This window comes from Hyperolius riggenbachi, chromosome 9, assembly GCF_040937935.1.
Source record: "Hyperolius riggenbachi isolate aHypRig1 chromosome 9, aHypRig1.pri, whole genome shotgun sequence".
Classification (NCBI taxonomy): Eukaryota; Metazoa; Chordata; class Amphibia; order Anura; family Hyperoliidae; genus Hyperolius; species Hyperolius riggenbachi.
In genome coordinates, this window is record NC_090654.1 from 59,672,930 (window position 1) to 59,693,451 (window position 20,522).

General features: G+C 41.2%; 1 protein-coding gene across 17 annotated transcripts in view; it reads left to right on the forward strand.

Moving 5' to 3' along the window:
- The window catches only part of ATP2B2 (ATPase plasma membrane Ca2+ transporting 2), a 386,993-nt gene extending 370,690 nt beyond the window's left edge, over positions 1-16,303 (forward strand). For 12 of the 17 annotated variants that reach the window (XM_068252864.1, XM_068252865.1, XM_068252867.1 and 9 more), the window contains one exon: positions 10,592-16,303. In XM_068252864.1, the coding sequence (XP_068108965.1) occupies positions 10,592-10,903 (312 nt within the window). In that variant the 3' untranslated portion in view covers positions 10,904-16,303. Of the gene's footprint in view, positions 1-1,351; positions 3,418-3,459; positions 3,515-10,591 lie in introns of those variants that run through there. The other 5 variants (XM_068252876.1, XM_068252877.1, XM_068252874.1 and 2 more) reach the window with 4 other exon arrangements.
- Positions 16,304-20,522: the final 4,219 nt, after the last annotated feature.

Here is a 20,522-nt window from a genome sequence, read left to right on the forward strand (position 1 = left end):
GGAAAGCCATTTCGTTCATTGGCCGGCCAATATTGGACTTTGGCTGGTGACTTTACAACTAAATTGGCCATTGCCCGGCTAGTTCCCACTTTGGCCAACTTCTGGCTTTGACCGTAACACAGATAATCTGCAGGTTCCTGTTTACATATGTAATGTGCCTATAACCTGCAGGTCCACCATGACACCAAAAACCATTTCATTAGCAGAGACCAGGAACCATTTTACCCCTCTTCATGTCTCAATACAGCATTTTGTCACAATGAACACAGTCTTTTTTTTTTTGTCTACTTAGTAGTGGGAGATATTAAAGAGAACCCGAGGTGGGTTTGAAGAATATTATCTGCATACAGAGGCTGGATCTGCCTATACAGCCTAGCCTCTGTTGCTATCCCAAACCCCCCTAAGGTCCCCCTGCACTCTGCAATCCCTCATAAATCACAGCCACGCTGCTGACAAACAGCTTGTCAGAGCTGGCTGTGTTTATCTCTATAGTGTCAGTCTGCTGCTCTCCCCGCCTCCTGCAGAACTCCAGTCCCCGCCTGCATCCCTTCCCTCCCTGCTGATTGGAGGGAAGAGACGGGGGCAGGGACTGGAGCTATGCAGGAGGCGGGGGAGCAGCTGAGACTGACACTACAGATGTAAACACAGCCTCAGAGCACGGCTGTGATTTATGAGGGATTGCAGATTGCAGGGGGACCTTAGTGGGGTTTGGGATAGCAACAGAGACTGGGCTGTATAGGCAGATCCAGCCTCTGTATGCAGATAACATTCTTTAAACACACCTCGGGTTCTCTTTAAACCAGTGTCAACTAGTCAGCAATAGAACAGCACTGGAAAAGATGTTAAAGTGTATCAGATCTTTCTGACAGTTAACCACACAAGCTAACTGTCAAAGAGGTGCACAGTAGTGTAAAGGTGTCTATTAAAGGCCTGAGCACACTTGCACACTTCTGTGCATTTTTTAGCAGTGCATATCAATCTTTAACATTGATGATGTGTTGCTGAAAAAAAATGCTCAGAAGCACACAAGTATGCTTAGGCCTTAACAATTTTTAAGTGAGTAATTACCTAATTTTTGATCACATCATTCAGATTGAATTGTACAAAACAGAGAAGCTGATGTCCCAATCCTGAATGAACTTATTATAGATGATTTCCTAAAACAATTGGCAGAATTTTTTTTTACCCATAAACTAGTTTCGATATTGTGTGTATTTTTGAGCTGTTAATGCTGCAATGAACTTTTCATTTTGATCTGAGTGATCTGATAAATGAAAAACTGTTCACTAAAAATCTCACCCATTAATGGGCACCTTTAATGTAAATGTTTCAACACACTGCTTTTCTCTAGATTCTTGTCCATGTCTCTCGTGTGCTGGGTGAGCACCTACCAGCCATTGCTCTGGAGATGCCAGGGATCACTCAAGAGCAGCCAGAGACCGCCCATGAGCAGCTAGAGACCGCCCAAGAGCAGCTAGAGGACCTCTTTGTGAAGGCATAATTACAGGATTCATCTCACTTTGAATATATGCCTTGGCAAAGCAAAGACATTCAGAAATGTTGAATTAAATATACATTTGATAATTTTATACATATATAGGTTGGGAGGAGTAAGTGGAAGGAAGGGTGGGGGTGAATAGTTAAACCTAAACTAACTAAAGCCTTGACATAACTCTTTTCAGATCCAGCATATAATTGACTTAACCCTCTGGTCCCCTGCATCTAAATTCTACCTACAGACACAGATTACATTTAGATGTGCAACATGAGCTTATTACTGACAGATATCTCTCCTGGAGATAATTGCTGAGTGTGCTGTTCGAGGGAGAGGAGAAGGAGCTGGAGACACCACAACATGGCGTGTCTCTTCCAGACAAAGAATTATGATTGTCTGATGAGTAAAGAAAAAATAATAATTTTGCTCATGATGGTTTCATCTGTTAGCTTGAGGTCCGAAGACACTTCACCCAACTTCTGGACTTACCTTGATGGGCTGAAAAGCAATGCTGACTGCTTTGCCCCACAGGCTGCAGGGAGCCTCTTCCTCCAACACACCCTTCTCCTCTCCATTGTACAGTACTTGCTGCTCGGCCAAGCCAAACATTTTATGATGATCGCAAATGATTGTTTTGGCTGACAGATTTATCACAACCATTGCAAAGAAAATCGGAGAAATATGAAGCAGCTAAGATCAACCTTTGTGAGTGTACAAATATATACCTACTTTATAATACCCATAACCAGTACATACTACAATATACTGGGCTCATGGTGTCCCTCCTTTTTAAGATCAAGGATTCTGATTGGCCAATGTTAGCAACTGCTCCACTTTTGCACCATTTTTGCTTCAGCTCTCTTTGCGCTGGTTTTGATAAATCTGCCCCTATGTCTGTAACGGGTTTTAAATCCAACCAGTTTGCTTAAATGAGGGTCAGTAAAGGCATATCAGGTCGGCTAACCAAATAAAATAATAATCCAACCATAAATGATTTGATTGGGACGTGACTTTCTGATGTCTATACTTAGCTGAAGTCCAGCTTCTGCTTCATCCCAGACCAGCATTATGGGGCTTCCAGGCCTCACATTCCTTTAGTCCACACCATTAAGTTGAGACAAGCTTAACTCCCATTTACCCTGTACCAATAAGATGATCTTCACTGCCCCCCAACCAGTATCATAAGACTTACCGGCCTCTCACTTAACTTCCATGGCATCACTTACCTCCCTTTACTCTATTCCAATATGTGGAGGCCTACTGACCTCTGTTTACTTCCCACCAATTTAATGAAGCTCATCTGTCTCTCTTTACTTTACTTTCCCACTGAGAGTATGAGGCTCTCTGACTTATCCTGTACTACAAATACCAAGCTTCCCTCCAACTCAGTAAAGCGCAAAGGACCTCCCCCTCCTCCACTTTCATCGTTATAATAAAAAAAAATAACATTTCTCCTGGGGGACTTAAAGCGCTTGAGCTGCAGCCACTAGGGCACATGCAATAGGCAATAGCAGTGTTAGGGAGTCTAGCCCAAGGACCCCTTGCTGAATAGGTGATGGCTTACTGAACAGGGAGAGCCGAGATTTGAATCCTGGTCTCCTGTGTCAGAGACAGAGACTTTAACCAGCACTCTGTTCTCCACCCAACACTGACATCAAGAGGCTTCCACCCCTCATTCCTCCCTCCACATGAACACTTATTCAATGTCAGTGGGTGGGGCATTTTCTTTTTTGGTTATCCATTGCTCGCCTAGTCAGGAGCACATTTAAAGGTGTTATTGCAGAGGCTGTCATTTCTAAATCACTGAACATCTCTCCATGTAGTTGGCATCTCTTGGGAATGTTAACATATTTTCATTATTTAAAGAGTAATTTCAGTTAGCTAGTATACTGTAGTAGCATTTATTTCTTTATTTTTAATGTTGCTCTCTGTCTAAACCTTTCCACCCTGTTTGTCTTCCTCAGAGGGCTAAAAAACACTGGACCAAAGGTTTAGCGAGAGAGAGTGAAAGATAAACAGGTTGGGAGTCTTTAACCTAAAGCCTGAACTTTATATGACTCTGAGCTGCAGAGGTTTCGTTTTTGGCGAAGCCAGGGTAAACCTGCGAGTATATGCCCAAAAAGCCAGCATGGCCCCCATTTCTGGCTCCACGGAGAACCATTCTATCTTCTACTTAGGTTTTATTGGCAATGGGAAGTTAACTTTTTATGTGACATATTGCATGTGGCTTGGAGTTCCATAGTAGACAGCTTATGGTCTCTAGTTAAGAGATGGACAATATATGGTCTCTAGTTAAAAGATGGATTTGTAAAAGGCTGCCTCTGGTAGGGATGAACAATGGTAATATGCCATATATTTCCTGTCTTTCATGTTCTAGTGTTGCACATAGCAGAGACATTGTTATACAAACACAATCTGCATCCCAGTCACAGCCCACATATGCTTCTATGAAGTGTTTCATGTTTGGTGTACAGGAACGCCAGCTCTGCCATTCTGGTCACCATGTGACCCCATAGTGATAACAGATAAAAATCTCCAGTAACAGCAGTGCTGGCAGCTTTATAGTTGACCTCTGGGTAATATGTGTTATAAACAAGATCCAGAATTCTCCTGTTCCACACAATACATACATTTCCATGACACCTCGACACAATTTAGACATCTCAGTCTTTACCGCATCAGTCTTTTAAGCGTCTAAAAAGCCTTACAATATATATTGATCAGCCACAACATTAAAGCATTGACAAGACAAGTGAATAACATTAATTTCCTTATTTGAATGACACCTATCGTGGACTTGGGTATATTAGGCAGTAAGTGAATAGTTAGTTCTTGAAGGACTTGTTTTAGAAGCAAGAAAGCTGGGCATTCAGTGATTTTGACAAGGACCAAATTATGGTGGCTACGTAACTGGGTCAGAGCATTTGCAATGGAGTTTTTCCAATGTATAGAGGTTAGAAGTGAATAGTCAGTTCTTGAAGGACTTGTTTTAGAAGCAAGAAAGCTGGGCATTCAGTGATTTTGACAAGGACCAAATTATGGTGGCTACGTAACTGGGTCAGAGCATTTGCAATGGAGTTTTTCCAATGTATAGAGGTTAGTGCTTAAAAAAAAGTCCAAGGAAGGACAACCGGTGACATGGTCATGAGCAGCCAAAGCTCTCTGATGTACACGGGGAACAAAGGTTTCCCACTCGGGTCTCACCTCACAGCATTGCTACTGTAGCATACACTGCAAAAACAAACCTTAATGCTAGCCATGAGAGAAAGCTGTCAAAACAGTGCATTTTAGTAACTGCAGAAGAGTCACCATGATGAGCCCCGTCTACCGCTGAAAGCTCCTACAGTGGGCACGTTAGCATCGGAACTGCACTGTGGAGATTAGATGAGAGGTCTGATGACCTTCCTTCACACTATTAGGATGCACAGACACACAATATATACAAAGTATATATCCTTAAAGCTCGAAGTGATTGTAGGGACACATTTATGTTAAGGTGCCCACTACCAATCCAATTTTCCCAAATGATTGATCATCTGATTGTTGCGATCGATCGGAAACAATTGTTTGTGCCCACCAATGGGAGGGAAAATGATAAGCAATCTAATCAACCTAAAAGATTGGTTCTGAAATTGGGATCAATGGAACGTTCGATAGAACAATTGTTTGCCGTCGATTGTGATGTCAATTGTTCAAGAGATTGTACCGTTAATGAGCACCTTTAAGTCGTTAGTTTAAGATACCAATTTGTGAGTTTACATATTTAGCGTGCACAGTTTTCCCTAGATATTTTAAATTTTTCATTAACTAAACTCTGTCCCACATTTTATGCACTGCTTGTCCAAAAAGGGGTAACCAACAGGATTTAACAAAATAAATAAGTAAGAGCCTGCCATTGGATAATTGGTTATGTGCCCAAAGAATGATGTCAGCTGGCTACCTGAATAAACTGAATGACTAAGATATTCCAGCAGCTAATTTCTTCTGCCCTGATGGCAGAGGCATATTTCAAGATGACAATACCAGGATTCATGTGCTCAAATTGTGAGAGAGGAGTTCAGGGAGCATGACACATCATTGGCCACCACAGAGTCCAGACCTTAACCCAATTGAGATTCTTTGGGTTGTGCTGCAGAAGAATTTGCGCAGCACTCCAACTCTCCCATTATCTCTCATCTTGGTGGAAAATTAATGTAACTCAGGACGGAAATAATTGTTGTGATATTATAGAAGCTTATCAAAATGATACCACAGCGAATGCATTCCATAATCAAAACTACAGACGATCCAATGAAATATACGTGTGTGACATTTTATTAGGACATGCAGTGTATTTAATTAGGATATCTAGAAACAATAGTAAGGATTTTAGTGTATTTTTAAATGTAAAAAAATGAATTAATAAATAAAATAAAAATACTGACGCACTGATCATGTGAACTAACACATTGATAACACTTTTAATTAATTTCACAAGCTCCCTTCTTTCAGAAATTGTTTAGTTTCGAGGCTCTTTAATGATCTTTTAGTTTGGATGTTTCCTTGACAAATGCGAAAAAAAATGTTTAATTTGCTTTGGCCACCAGAGGTTCAGTTTGGGAGCCGGAGCTTGGCAGTGAAAGGGTTAAGAGGAGGCATTTTCAGTATCAAAAAGTAAATACTTACCTAAGGAGAGACAAGCTTTTGGATCCTTACGAGGCTTCCCACAGCGTCCTCTGTTCTCCGTTGCCGATCGCTGACCCTTCAGCTGAATGGAGCCGCATTTCTCTTCTGGCACAAGTGCGGTCATGCTGCAGCCGCGCCTGCTCAGTAGCCGGAAGGGCTCTGGCTTTCTGCGCAGGCACAGCCGTAAACTTGTGCAGGCGCAGTATGGTCACGCTTGTGCTTGACAAGGAATGCTGCCCCAAACACTGAAAAGCCCTTTTCAATAATCTCTGGAGGGTCTACGAGCCCCAATGGGGGACCGGAGGACGCCTTGGTGAGTCTCATTAGGATCCAGAGGCACTCAGTGGACATACAGGATATTTGCTAGGAATTTTTTTTTTACATTTTTTGTTAATTGGGCATGTGGTTTAATGTTCTGGCTGATCTATGTATCAAAGGACAGCACATTGAAGGTAGACTAGCTGTACATTAGACACTGCACTATAGTCTCCACCAGCTAAGTAATGTAAATATACCAATATCCTCCTGCTACACTATGGCAGCTCTGATGCTACAGTAATCTGGGTGTTTTATGACTTTTGAGGTCTTCTCTCGGATATTGCCCTAACCTAGTGCGTGGAAGGGTCAAGTTCTTTATTTCCTCTTTGTCTTTCTATAGCCTGAGTTGTAGTCACTAATGACTAACTTGTAGCCTTTACGACACAAAGTGAATGTATTTTTTTCTCCAGCACTGTCAGTATTACCAGTCTAATTTCCAGGGGTGGCGGAAAGTTTGTCCGAAGATCTTATTCTGATTATTTGTTCCAGCTGTCGGAGAAGAAGATAATTATCTGTAGTAGAATCTTACTATCCGTGTGTGTCTTGTAGTATCCGTGTCCCCAGCAGTTTATTTTTGTCTTTGTGCACTTGTCTCTGCTCCCATTAGCACAGGGGCCTGTCTCTCCTTGTCTGTTGTTGTCGCTGTTTCCTCCTTGAGTGTTTGTTTCCTGGCAAGTAGCTCTCCAAAGAACAATCCAACATTTGCTTGCATATGGTCTGCTGTTCATTGGCCCGCCGTTTCTATCACAGACTTGTAAAAGTGTTAAGTTATGCATCAGAAAGCCTTATTTGTTTCTCTTTTTCCTGATTGGGGGCAGCGTTCCCCGATAAGTATACTGTGTAGTCAACAGGCTAAAACCACAGAAATAAATATTTTACTTTGTGGCATCCGGTTAGAGCTTTGGTTTAGGCAATGACATTTAGGTTGCTAGCACTTCACAGTTCACTTGTGACAAAGCAGAGAGGTCCAAGGCACTTCAGCCCCTTTTCAGCCATATTCCTGGAATAGGACATGTCATGGATCAGGGTTGAATATGGCTTAGAGTCTTTACTAATTGCTTCTCAGCAACTTAAATCAGTTTTATGTTTATTATGCTTAGCACGTGGGTTCTTTATAGTTCATTCCCCAAGAACAAATCCTCACCCCAGGGAAAACATTTCCTATTTGGCAATTATGACGCTGCTGGAGGGAATATTGGGCCTATACTCAAGAGTTTACCTTTTTTGCATGAAAACATGACTAAATCTGCTTTTAGAAGTAGAAATCACATAGGAAACATTTAATGTTTCACGCTATCTAGGCCTTTGAGTTGTAGCTGTGGTGTGCCAGTCCTTTTTTTGTTAAATGGTCATTGTGACCCATGTGTGTGACGTAGCATGTGTTTGTCTCTTGTCTGCTTGTGGCTGCCATGCTTCTCTGTCTGCCTCAGCTAATATTAATCCTACATCTCTCCTACTAATGCTGTATGAGGCCTGTTAAGGTTCCCAGCAAGGTGACACTCGACACTTGCTTGGAACCCACAGAGCTCCTTGACCAAGAGTAAACATGCTGCTTATACCAGTGACACACCAATACAATCAAATGGTTCTCCAGCTTGGATCCAGAGTCCGAGAAAGACGCTTAGCACTTCGAAGAATTCAGCATGTTTATTATTGGTTAACCAAGAGAATATGTTTATAGTAAACATGTTATGTGTATTTATTTTATTAAAACCAGAAGAGTTCTTTAAGCACTGAACTAGAGACTATCTCGGTGGCTACTACAAGTAATCAAACTGGACTTCTTTTCCTTTGGATGTCTAGATAAATGCTCTATGCCATTCTTACGAACCTTTCCTTGTTCTCTGATCACTTGGAACTGCCAGGCAATGAAAGCTACCATGGATGTTCTTCAGTGGAGTACATCTATCTTGTGCCAGTGCTCTTTTGTTCTTTTCCTGTAGTGTAGTGTTTCTTCTTCGTTTTTACCTGTCTTAGATTGTTGTATTTGTAAACTGTGTAGAGTGAAACTCCAGACAATGCTTTGATATTTACTCTTGGATAGAGCGAGGGAAGGTCAGACCAAGTGTAGGGTCTGTAATGTGACTATGTCGTGCCCCCACCAGGTAAGTTACCTCTGATGTCCTGTGGTGTCATCAGTAGTTGTGAACTCCAGCTGCAACATTGAGAGTAGTTTGAGAAAGATGCAGCCCCTTCTGGTATGTACTGTTTTCATTGCCCCTGTTGGAAAATCTTTCCCAGTTTGCTTAGTGTCATTAAGGACAGATTAACCAAGCTTCCTACATGCAGACAGCAACAAAAACGAGTGTGTTTTACAACTGGGGTTAAGCATAATAAAAAGTATAGCTAGTTTAAGGCCCGTACACATGCTACGGTAGCTGGGCCAAGGCTGTATAGATGCGTAGTTAGCCTGCAAGCTAACAACATGTTTTGGTGAACAAGTGATGCAATCCACTCTACCTACAAAGTATGCTCAGTGCAGGAACCAAGTGACTTAGGTCTCAGAACGATTGCAAATGAAAGTACTCTCTGCACAATGTCCTATAGACATGTTTCGGACACACAATTGTCCTTAATCATGATTAGGGACCATTGTGTGTCCGAAAAATGCCGGTGTCATATTTTTTTTATCTGATTCAATAAAGATTTTTCACTTCCATTGGACAGAGTCTACCTTCATTTGCTAACAATAGGGTCTGTTGCAATGCGGGGAGCAGAGGGCCGACAGAGTAACACATATATGGCAGCGAGCAGGGAGAACCAAGCTATCAGAATTCATTGGAGGCTACGTTGCACATGCCAGATTATCGGCAGAGGCGCCTTAGCCAACTTTAATCTAGCTTGTATATGGGCCTTTAGACTGTTGGTAATTGGTGGTGAAAATACCAGATTTGAATACGATAGCTTTGCTTTTTTTTGTTGTAAGGCAGAAAGTATAATTATGCAGACAGAAAACATCAGCAAGGAGACAGCAAGCAAAAGGCGGTCAGTATAGGAAATATGGCAGGTGTAACCGGTTTTTAGGATTGCAGTCTGTTTGTAAAATTCGGATGGGGCCCAAACTTACCAAGTGAAAGATGAGGCTCTGTACCAACACTACATATATAAGTGATAATTCTGTGACAGACTTTTCTCTCTAAAAAAAATAAAGCAGAGATCACCAGTTTAGAGAATGCAGAAGGCAACATCTAATGGCACTTTTATGCTCCTTATACTGCTTCGTACAACTCATCCTGCACCTGCTCCCTTTAGGCCCATACACACTTGCAAATTAGGCCGCCCAAAAGGAAAGTTCAGAAACATTTGGGTCACCTTTACCAAATATTTACCCTGAAGTTTGCCAACAGTTGATTAGTGATCAGGCATGCTGGAAAACCGAGCTTGAGTAGAACAAAATGATCGGCAGAAATTGAAACAGCGTGTTTATACAGGAAAAGGCCATCTGAAATGATCAAGGTTGAGTGTTTCAGATGACCGTTACTGCAAGTGTGTATGGTCCTTTAGCTCCAATCAGCTCCTCCAGCTATCAATTACTGTAAGGAACCAAAAGTCTCATGTAGATGGTTGTACAGTGGTTGGACGTATGTACCAGATTCCTCCTGAAATCCACATTGTCCTTGTACTCTACAGATTTGTATTGGCAGTCTTATAGAAAAATGCTATCTATTGGCTTACAGCATCACTTATACTTCTTAAATGCTAAATATAAAGCTGAAAAACAAAAAAAAGTTTGTCTGAAGTTCCACTTTATTACAAGATGCTTTGCACTGCTAGCAATATCCTGATAAATCCTAACTTTCATTAATTTGTAGTTCCATCCTATACTAACATTGTGCCAATTATGCCCTCATCCTACAAGACTTCTGGTACTGTAGACTAAACAAAGTGACGTGAAAGCACAACTCTCTCAGCTGCTTTGTCCTCTTGTTGAACTCTGACCTGCAGCGATTTTGAACTTGTGCTGCTTGTTTTGGCATTTTCTGTTGATCATTGTGTATCGTGTATAGGGGTGTTCTGTGACGCCAAATGTCATTACTTGTCCTAGAGTAAAAGTGGAGCATGTACTGTAATGGCTGTTTCATTTTTTCTTCTCTCCTAACTCTCTGAACACAGATCCGCGTCGTGAAGGCATTCCGTAGCTCTCTCTATGAAGGTTTAGAAAAACCGGACTCACGAACTTCCATTCACAACTTCATGACCCATCCAGAGTTTAAGATAGAAGATTCTCAGCCTCATATTCCTCTAATCGATGATACTGACCTGGAGGAAGATCCTGCCCTCAAACAAAGCTCCAGCCAGCCCCCTTCACCAAACAAGAACAACAATGCAATTGACAGCGGGATAAACCTCACTACAGAGACAAGCAAATCAGCTACCTCTTCCAGTCCAGGGAGCCCCATACACAGCCTGGAGACATCCCTTTAGCTGGAGATGGCATTGCTTCCTTATCACCGAGACAAGAAATACTTGTGTCTGGCTCGATAAGATGTTTCTACATTTGGAGGCTGGCAGAGGAAGCTCCGTGTCCAAGCAGCGCTGGCAGTGAGAATGTGCCAGGTTTTCCATGATGGCCTGATTGATGCTGCTGCTGCTTCTGCAACAAAAGAAAGACAGACTAGGAAACAAAAAAGACACTATCCAACCATTTCCCTGCATGAATGTACACTTACAACCCCTCCTCTCTACTGTTTCATTTTTTACATAGACTTCTGGGGCTTTCCATGCACAGGGCGGACTTGAAATACGAGAAACAAAAGAACTTTGCCCAGACAACAGTATTGATCTGGTAACGAGATGAGCCACAAAACTTGCTTGTAGGCAAAGACCTCAATGCTCTGATCCTTTCTAGGCAAATACTAGTTTTTGTTTTTCATTTTTGAAGTTGCAAAACTCAATTGCACAGTGGATTTGCACCCATATTGACGGATGAACATATACAAAAGATTTCTATAGGAGAGAGGTGTGTGTATGTACACGTGTATATAATATATACTGTATGTATATATCCCTTCATATAAGCCTGAGGAGAAATGTGTATATTGGCATATCTTCACAGCCGGGGGCGGCGCAATACCCACCCTTCAATATATTTTTAGTCTCTAACAAAAAACAAACAAAAAAAGAAAAGGAAAAAAAAACAAAAAAGAAGACGAAATCTGTGTATAAATCCTTTATGCATGCACTTGAGAAGGGAAATATGCTGTTCCCTTGTGAGAAAATATATGAGGTTAAAAGATTAAAAAAAAAAAGACAAAAAAAATTATAATAATACTGCAAGCAGGGTGCACGAAAAAGGTTATGTCTATTTCTATATACCACGCATAGTGGAGAACATGCACAAGGCATTCCACCCATTGGACAGTTTCCATAACCAGGACGTACGTACGATGTGGCTGGACATGACATCATCAGGCCAGCCAAAACCCATCTTCGTGGCAGATCTGCCATGGGAATAGAACAAAAAGTAGATATTCTTTGTAAAAACATCAATTGTTTTTACTATTATTTTCCCCATTTGGGGTTACAATAGCAATAATTCCCTTCGTGTCTGACCTGCAAGGTTTTTTTACCTTGATGGGGCCGCTACTACAACACGTTATTTATTTGCTTATGTACCTGAAGCTTCTTTTATTACAGCCATTTTCTTTAGACGTCAGGAGAAACGCTCTCAGAGAAGACAATATATATTTCGGCAGATTGCCTTATTTCAATCTCAGCTGTTTATTTATTAGTATCCTGGAAGATGAATGTAACCTGTTTACGCTTCGATGACGGCTCAGAGGAGAAAAGACAAGAGGGTTGGGGCTGAAAGGAAATAAAGAGGGGGAGATTATGACCCAGCTCACCTAAAGGTGGTAGCACAACCCATTTTAAGTTAAATAGAAGGCTTTGTTTCCTAGTGAAACATCACATTTTCAATTAAGTTATATTTCTCTAAATATAATTTTTTTTAGACATATTTAAGGCGCTCCTCAGCTACAGAGTGAAAATATCTGAAGGATAATATTAGGGCCACATGTAGGTCACTCCGTCGTCATCATCATCATCAACACTTGGTCCTTGCCCAATCTACTGAACACTTTATGGCGCGCAAGACTAGAGCTATTCTATTCCCTTACAACTAGCAGTGTTACTATGATGTACGGGTATGCTCAGAAAGATTAAAAAATATATATTTATTTTATGAGTAGTACTATTTAGTTCAAAGAGAAGCTCTTATTCAAGATCTGTAGGAAATATGTAATCTTCAGACCTAAATCTAAGACTAAGCTAAGAAAGCAGATTTCATGTGTCGAAACTGGAGGAACCTGAGGCTAATGTGGATCAGTGTGTGAATAAATAATATTCAGTTTCATCACGTTAATAAAATCTAAAGTAAAAAATATCAAAGTTTATCAAAAAGGTAAAAAAAAAATATAAATATAAGGAAATACATAATAGAGACATATTTTTGTAAAAGTCAGGTGAAAGCATGGGTTATAAATTAGAGGTCAATCTGTAAACTGAATGAAGACAACTAATTAAAAATGTTTAAATATTTTTTTTTTACGTTGACCTGACATGAATTTCAAATTCCACAAAAAAACAGCAACTTAAATACCAAAAAGTATAAAAGAGTAGTCAAAACTGTTCTACGTAGATCGTGCAGTTTTTATTAAGTTTACCTAATTTTAATTTTAGCAAAAAAAAGCTGCAGGCATGCATTAAATATTGAATAACATTTTTACATAACTCGTTATTGAACTATATGCCAGACCCTTAAAAATTGTTTTGCTCAATATGAAGTAGAGTAATGCCAAAATTCAGAAATGGAGTGATCTAATGCAAAGCATCAGTAGTGATGTCATCAGTATTTGTATTTCAATCTGCTGTAGTGGAAGCAGCATTGTCAAGGTTGTTGACTGGAACTTACCAGTGTTTCCAAGTATACTCTATGTAACTGGAGCAGACTGTATGTAACAGGGGAGCAGGAGAAGTAGGGAGTGCGGTCTGTGGGAGGCCCGAAAGTAATGCCAAGGGGGCGATCATCATTTTGTAAGATGAGCAGCATGATGGCAAGAGTGCCTAAGACCAATGGGTAGAGTGAAACACTGTTGTAATAAGCTGGTGTGTGCAATTGGCGGCTGGTGAATACAGGTGGAGACAGGCTGTTTTTTACAGATGGAGACTGCAGTGCAGTGGAGGCTGCTGAATACAAGTGGAGATGGGCTGGTGTGTACACATTAGTGAGTGACATGCTTACAAGTAGATGTGGAAACCTACTAGTATGTATAGGTGGAGTCAAGCTGCTGTGCACAAGTAGAGGCTGGTGAGAACAGCTAAACCGGCTGGTGTGTAGATACAGGCTGCTGGATATTAGTGTGCACAGGCTGGTATGCACATCTGGTGACAGGCTGACGAGTACAGTTGGAGGCAGGCTGAGGTGTAGATGTGGGGCAATCTGGTGCACAGGTGGAGGTTGATGAATACATCTGGAGACTTGCTGGTGTGTAAAGAAGGAGACTGTGGCTTAAACATGTGGAGACAGGCTGGCATACAAGGTGGAGAAAGACTGGGGTACACCAGTTGGGGCAGGCTGGTGTACAGATAAAGACAGGGTGGGGTTCACAGGTGGAAACAGGTGCCTGTTGCGTACAACAAAACTCTGGTGGGTGCTGATTGGAAGCCTTTTTATACCCTCCGTTGGGAGCCATAATCGTGTTTCTGGATGTCTTGGTGGCTGTGGCGTGACCGAAGTAGAACATAGCCATATAAGTTTGTCTTCCTGTACGTATTTCCAGGCTTTAGTACTCATTTCAGAAGGAGAGCTCTTTAACCATGTTCACTTTCTCTATTTAGAATAAGGGATTCCACATTTTAATCTTCCCTTCTAAAGCACCAAAAGAACAAAGCACTAAGAGTTTACAACCAAGTCAGTCTGAATCCACATCTTATGTCATAAAATATCACGTAAAAGAAATACAAAACAACAGAGGGACAATTTAGTGGCCAGGTAACTTTATGATCCAGAGAATTCTCATTGCCAAGAAGTCGTGCTGTTAGTTTTATCCATGCCAGGCTCAAAACGTTATCCAGCCTTTTATTTCTAAAACACTTTGAACACATTTTTTTTTAAACGTAACGTATGTGTCTGAGGGAAGTTCTTGTAGGCTAGAGTTGCAGATCAAATTTTCCTTCTACAACACGGTGAGAATGAAGACTATAAGGACCTTGGCAAGCAGGTTCTCCCTAAACCCTACATTAAGTCCAGAGTCCCTATCCCTGCGGGTGACATTTTGTAGTGCGTGTGTACGCACCTTTATCAAGTCCGAGCAGCATTGCTAAATCCAGCTGTTATGCCGCAGCTGTGTGTTTTGGAAAGGACATAGAATTATAAGTTTGCAAACCGAACAGTAACAACATTAAAATGAAGGTAAGAAGACAAAGAAGCGGGAAGTACTGAGGGAAACCAGTGAACGTACTTTTGGGTCTAGGATTTTGAGTTGAATGATGGGAGTCTGATATAATAATACATGGTGAAAACAGTCCTGTTTTTATCACAACAGCCATCCAGAGCATGTATCAGAGCAATAAGTATGCCTGTCACCCCTTCTCATTCACAACCACATATGTTGTGTGAGCGCATGCATCGTCGTCTGCAGGGAATGCAGTTCAGTGCTTAAGGGGAAGGTTATCTGGTTCCACACAGCCTTTGCCATGTGGACAAATGGTTATAGCAGAGGAGGATTAAGATGAAATGGAGCCCTAGGCAAGGAAGTGACTTTGGCTGCCCTTTATGGTCCGTTTAGTAAACTGAGGTGGGAGATGGGCCAGAGAAGCTGGAATTTGGGCCCCTTGACACCCACTAGGCCCCAGGCACTTGCCTAGGTTGCCTTGTGGATGATCCTGCTCTGGGTTATAGTCACATCTGGGACTGGGATCCTTCTTAAGGCTTAAGAAAAAACGAAGAGTAAAGGTATTTTCCAACCAAAAAAAAGTTCTGAGATGACGAAAAAGGCCATAAGTTTCCCGGGCGACCATTATTTTACCTGTTTCCATGAGATATATGGTGCACTATGTGTATTTAGTTCGTAATAAGGAGACTCTTATCACCTGCAATTGCTTTCTGTACGTGTCTGTCCCTTCCTATGAAACGTTTGCACGCAACGTCACGAAAACAGCTCCCTGACATGAGTGGCATTCAGGAAACGGAATTAATGTGTATTTTTTTATAACTCGTCATTATACCACAAATGTGCTTTCTACATTCTGTACTTAGCAGCATGGGAGATGTGAAAAAAAAATAGGCAAAAAATATAAATATATACAAAAATATATAAATATATATATATATATAATGGTACAGTTGTTTGTCCATTCCGTAAACGATTTCCTCTATCTATGCTAAAAAGAAAAGACTGCTTTACTGTTTAAGATTTTTTTAATTTAGCAGCGAGGGAGAAAATCTTCTGGTTCACCCATTTTTACATACTTTTTTTAATTCTAGATAATACTAATTGTAAATAAAAGCGTTATGTCTATGTTCATTTAATACTATGCAAAAGGTTATGCTGTATTGCTGTTCCTACTCCTGCCGTGTGATACTGGAATGTTTGTGGTTTCAAACAAGCAAAATGAAAACAAAACAAAAACAAAAAAACAAAAAGGAAAAAAAAAAGTGAAAAATGATTTAAATGATTTTCTAATGAGAAGGTGATGCTGAGCTTTTACTCTTGCTGCTGTGATTGTCTTTTGGATGACTCGTGGCAGGAGCACAAGTGGAAACATTTAAGCGTTAAAAAAAAAATAATTAAAAAAAAAATAAATTCACAAAGCAGCATGAAACCAGGTGGTCGGAGTCGCTGTTTGTATTGTGTCAGAGTGAGATGAGTATGCCGTACTACTACACACCATATACATGCCAAACAAGGCTTACACACCTTTTATTTTCAGATGAAGTACTAAGTCTGTTGTGGTGGCTTTTCTATCAGCTAATCAAAATTAATTGCATGCTTCTCCGGGGTATGTTAGACAGGAGCATCTTACCCTGCAGTGGTTTCACATGAGATGGGCTGGAGGAGAGAGCCAGAAGATAAAAGAATCGAGGAAGTTGAACGCTTTAGCACGCAATTTATTTAAAGGCTTGAAAGTGCTCCAGGCCAATTTATGTTAACACATTTTTTCATGTATTATTTGTTTCATTTCCTTGCTAATAATTAGTACTGCTGTAATGTGTATTTATGGAAACTTGGCACTAGGGGGCAGTGTGAGACAATAACAGAGGACTTCTGCTTTCAGTTTCTATATTTTCTGCTAGAAGAGAGACATCAAAGCATTCCAATAATTTACAGCACAACAAGTTCTGCCGACTAAAGGTCAAAAGCTGTGCACTTCTCAAACAAGATAATTCCTTTGATGCTGCTAATAGGTTAAGAAAAGTAGGAAAAATACCTGAGAACAGGAGCAAACAGAAGCCATAGTAAAGTGGTAGCAATTAAGAGGAAAGCTTTGGGACTGGAAGAGCAGAGGCCACAAGGGAGCAGCCAGAAACAGATTACTAAAGCCACAGTAGAGCAGGAGCAGATGAGAACACAAGAAAGCAGAAGCAGTGTCCAAAAGAGTCAATGAGAGCAGTAGCAGGCTAAAGAAGGCCTCTGGAGAGCAGGTTAGATAAAGATTCAGGAGACTAGATGTAAATTAAACAAGGATGCAGGGGAAGTTTAAATGAAGGCAGAGGAGATCAAGAGCATGACTAGAAAAGAGAAGGCCCTGGGAGAGCAAAAGAAGATCAGAGGAGGCTACAAAAAAGAGAGGAAACAAATTTAGAGGAATTCCAATGAAAGCCGGCAAAGACTAGAGTAAGTTACAGGAGAGCAGATGTAGGTCAGAGGAGGTCACAGGAGCAAATGGAGGAATATATCGAAAGAGGATGCAAGAGAGCAGAAGTGAATGAGAGGATGCCACCAATGAAGAGCAGAAGCAGATTACAGGAGACCTAGAGTGGATGAGAGGAAGATGCACCAGTAAAGAAGCTAAATGGAAATAAAAGATAGAGGGTGTGGAAAAGAATGTTAGAGGATTAAAGTGGGTCACAGGTGGATGGAATAGGATAAGAGAGCAACAAACAGATGAGAGAAGGCATCAGGATAATAGCAATAGGTAACTGGTGAGCGGAACTGGATAAGAAGGAGCTGTAGTCTGCCGGAAGAGTGAAAATGGATGAGAAGAAGACACAGAAGCATAGTATTTGGATTTATTAGACATTCTCCCACTGGGACTTATTTTTGCTGTTTGTACATTTATAGTGTGACTTCTCCTCGATAAAACATTTGAAACTAGAAGCACAGTATGAAAAGAAGGGGTAGGGAGGATCCATGCTGTAGATGAGGGATTTGCAGGGGAATAGATATTGGCTGAGATTGGCTATCAGTTGTGGTCCTTTCTATAAGAAATTGTACAAGTTTTCCAGAAATACATGCTACTTTTTATAAAAGAAATTTTCATTATCACACTTGGCCATTTTTTGGTTTTTTAAAGTTTTTAAAAGTATAGTTTTTGGAAGGGGAAACACATATTAACCACTTCAGTCTTCAGTGTCGTTTCACCTTATGCATCCGAGCAACTTTCACCTCCCATTCATTCATCAATAACTTTATCACTGCTTATCACAATGAAATGATCTATATCTTGTTTTTTTCTGCCACCATTTAGGCTTTCTTTAGGTAGTACATTTTGCTAAGAATTATTTTATTAAAATTCAATTTTAACAGGAAGATTAAGAAAAAATTAATTACTTCTCATTTTTCGGCCATTTATAGTTGTAAAATAATACATGCTACCATAATTAAAACCCATGTATTTTATTTTCCCATTTGTCCCGGTTATCACACCGTTTAGATTATGTCCCTATCACAATGTATGGCGCCGATATTTTATTTGGAAATAAAGGTGCATTTTTTGCAGTTTTGCGTCCATCACTTATTATAAGCCCATAATTTAAGAAATAACAGTAATATACTTTAGTACATACATATTAAAAAAGTTCAATCCCTAAGGTAACTATTTATGTATTTTTTGTATTGTTATTTTCTTTTTTTTTTTTTTACAAAAAAAAATTATGTGTACCTATCGGGGAGTGTGGGAGGTAAGGGGCTAATTTTAAAAGTAAAAAAAATGTCATTATCTGGAAATTTTTATTTCCAGATGTAATTTTACTATTTGGCCACAAGATGCCATCACAGCTCACTTCTGCATGCGTAAAATTCCTCCACAAAGAGGAAGTAATGAGTGGATGAGGCAGAAGGGGATTTGTGAAAGACGGTGCCGCCTCATTGACGGTGTCGGTCTTTCATACGGGGACTTAGATCATTGGATGGGAACTTTGTTCCCATACATTGATCTCCAGGCTAACGGAAGGCGTTGGGAGCGCGCGATCGCGCACACCATGCAGTGGCAGCACTGTAGCCTATCTGGATGGATATATCTGTCCAGATAGGATTAAGTGGTTATATGACACCTGAAGTGAGAGGGATATGCACTCTGCCATAGTTATTCCCTTTTAACCTCCCTAGTGGTATGATTACTTCCAGATATTTTTGTCTATAATTTTTTGTGCAATTTTTTTCACAAGCTTTTAGACCCTAAAAATCCCACCGCTAGATAAATCTGCAGCAGCTCTGCACATTACACACCTCCCATGGATCCAGCTGTGGGTTACTGCTCCGACCCATGCCAGACTCCGGTTAAGGAGGATGCAAGTTGCCTGGTTGTCCTATTGAACCTTTGCTTTTATTACTCTTAGCTATAGAACCAGGGCCAGTTCAAGACTTTTTGGTGCCTTAAGCAAACTTGTGAGGATGACACCACCCCCCCCCCCCCCATCCTGATTTGGAATGATCACACAGCATCTGACAATTTGCACCATCCGTTATAGCCACGTGGCGTGCCTCAGAATACAGTATACAGTAGATAGCCAAAGTATAGGTGGGTAGAGATTATCCTGCGCTTCTCATAATACTAATCTGGCTCTTTTGATTGGTTACATTCTCCCAATGCAGCTATAAATGCTGGGTGGTACCACTGAACTGGATAAAAGACAAAAGGAAATGAGCCCTCCTATGGTGCATTAACCTTTTTCTTGTAGTAAAACACAGTCATTTGCACTTACAGTTAGTTGAAGTAAACTGTGCATGTCAAGCCTGCAAGCAGATCCTCTCACAGCCACCGAAGTTTGCCAGAGCTGCGGTAGCGATGGTGCTGCAGAGGTACGAGCAATGGGTGGAGCTTGATCACATGGGTGCCGACTGATGTCACTATGCATTTTAGCGCTTACCACACCTCCATCAAGTATACGTAGCCAGGTTTAGGTGCCCCAGTATAGGTAGCCAAGTATAGGTGCCCCAGTATAGGTAGCCAGGTATAGGTGCCCCAGTATAGGTAGCCAGGTATAGGTGCCCCCAGTATAGGTAGCCAGGTATAGGTGCCCCCAGTATAGGTAGCCAGGTATAGGTGCCCCCAGTATAGGTAGCCCTCTACACCCGGCTGCCGCTTGTTTACCTGTTCCTGCCTCCTAGTGCTCAGTGGCCCCCTCCTCCAGAGTCTGGATCCCTCAATGCACTCGGCGTGGTGGCAATCAGATCTCGGATCAGTGTGACCGACAGACCACAGTGAAGAGACAGGAGAGCAGCCGGTGCCTCCGGTGCGTATTCAGGAAGTGAAACCAGCTGCTCTCCTATCTTTTCACTGCGGGTCATGCTAATCTGAGGTCTGATTGCCGCTGCCATGGGGGGCAGTGAGGGATCTGGACTCTGGAGGAGGAGGCCACCAAGCACCGGGAGGCGGGACCCAGTGAAGGGGCAGGAAGACGCCCCCTAACACAAATGATTCAGGCTGCGTCATGGACGGTTCGCCACTGCATAGAACCTGAACAAGCATGCAGATCAGATGTTAAACGTGTTTCCTGTGTGAGATTCAGACATTACTGATCTTTCATGCATCAGTAATGTCTGAATCTCACAGGTAGTTACAGGAAACTGGTAATCAGAATCAGCTTTGTTTGCCAAGT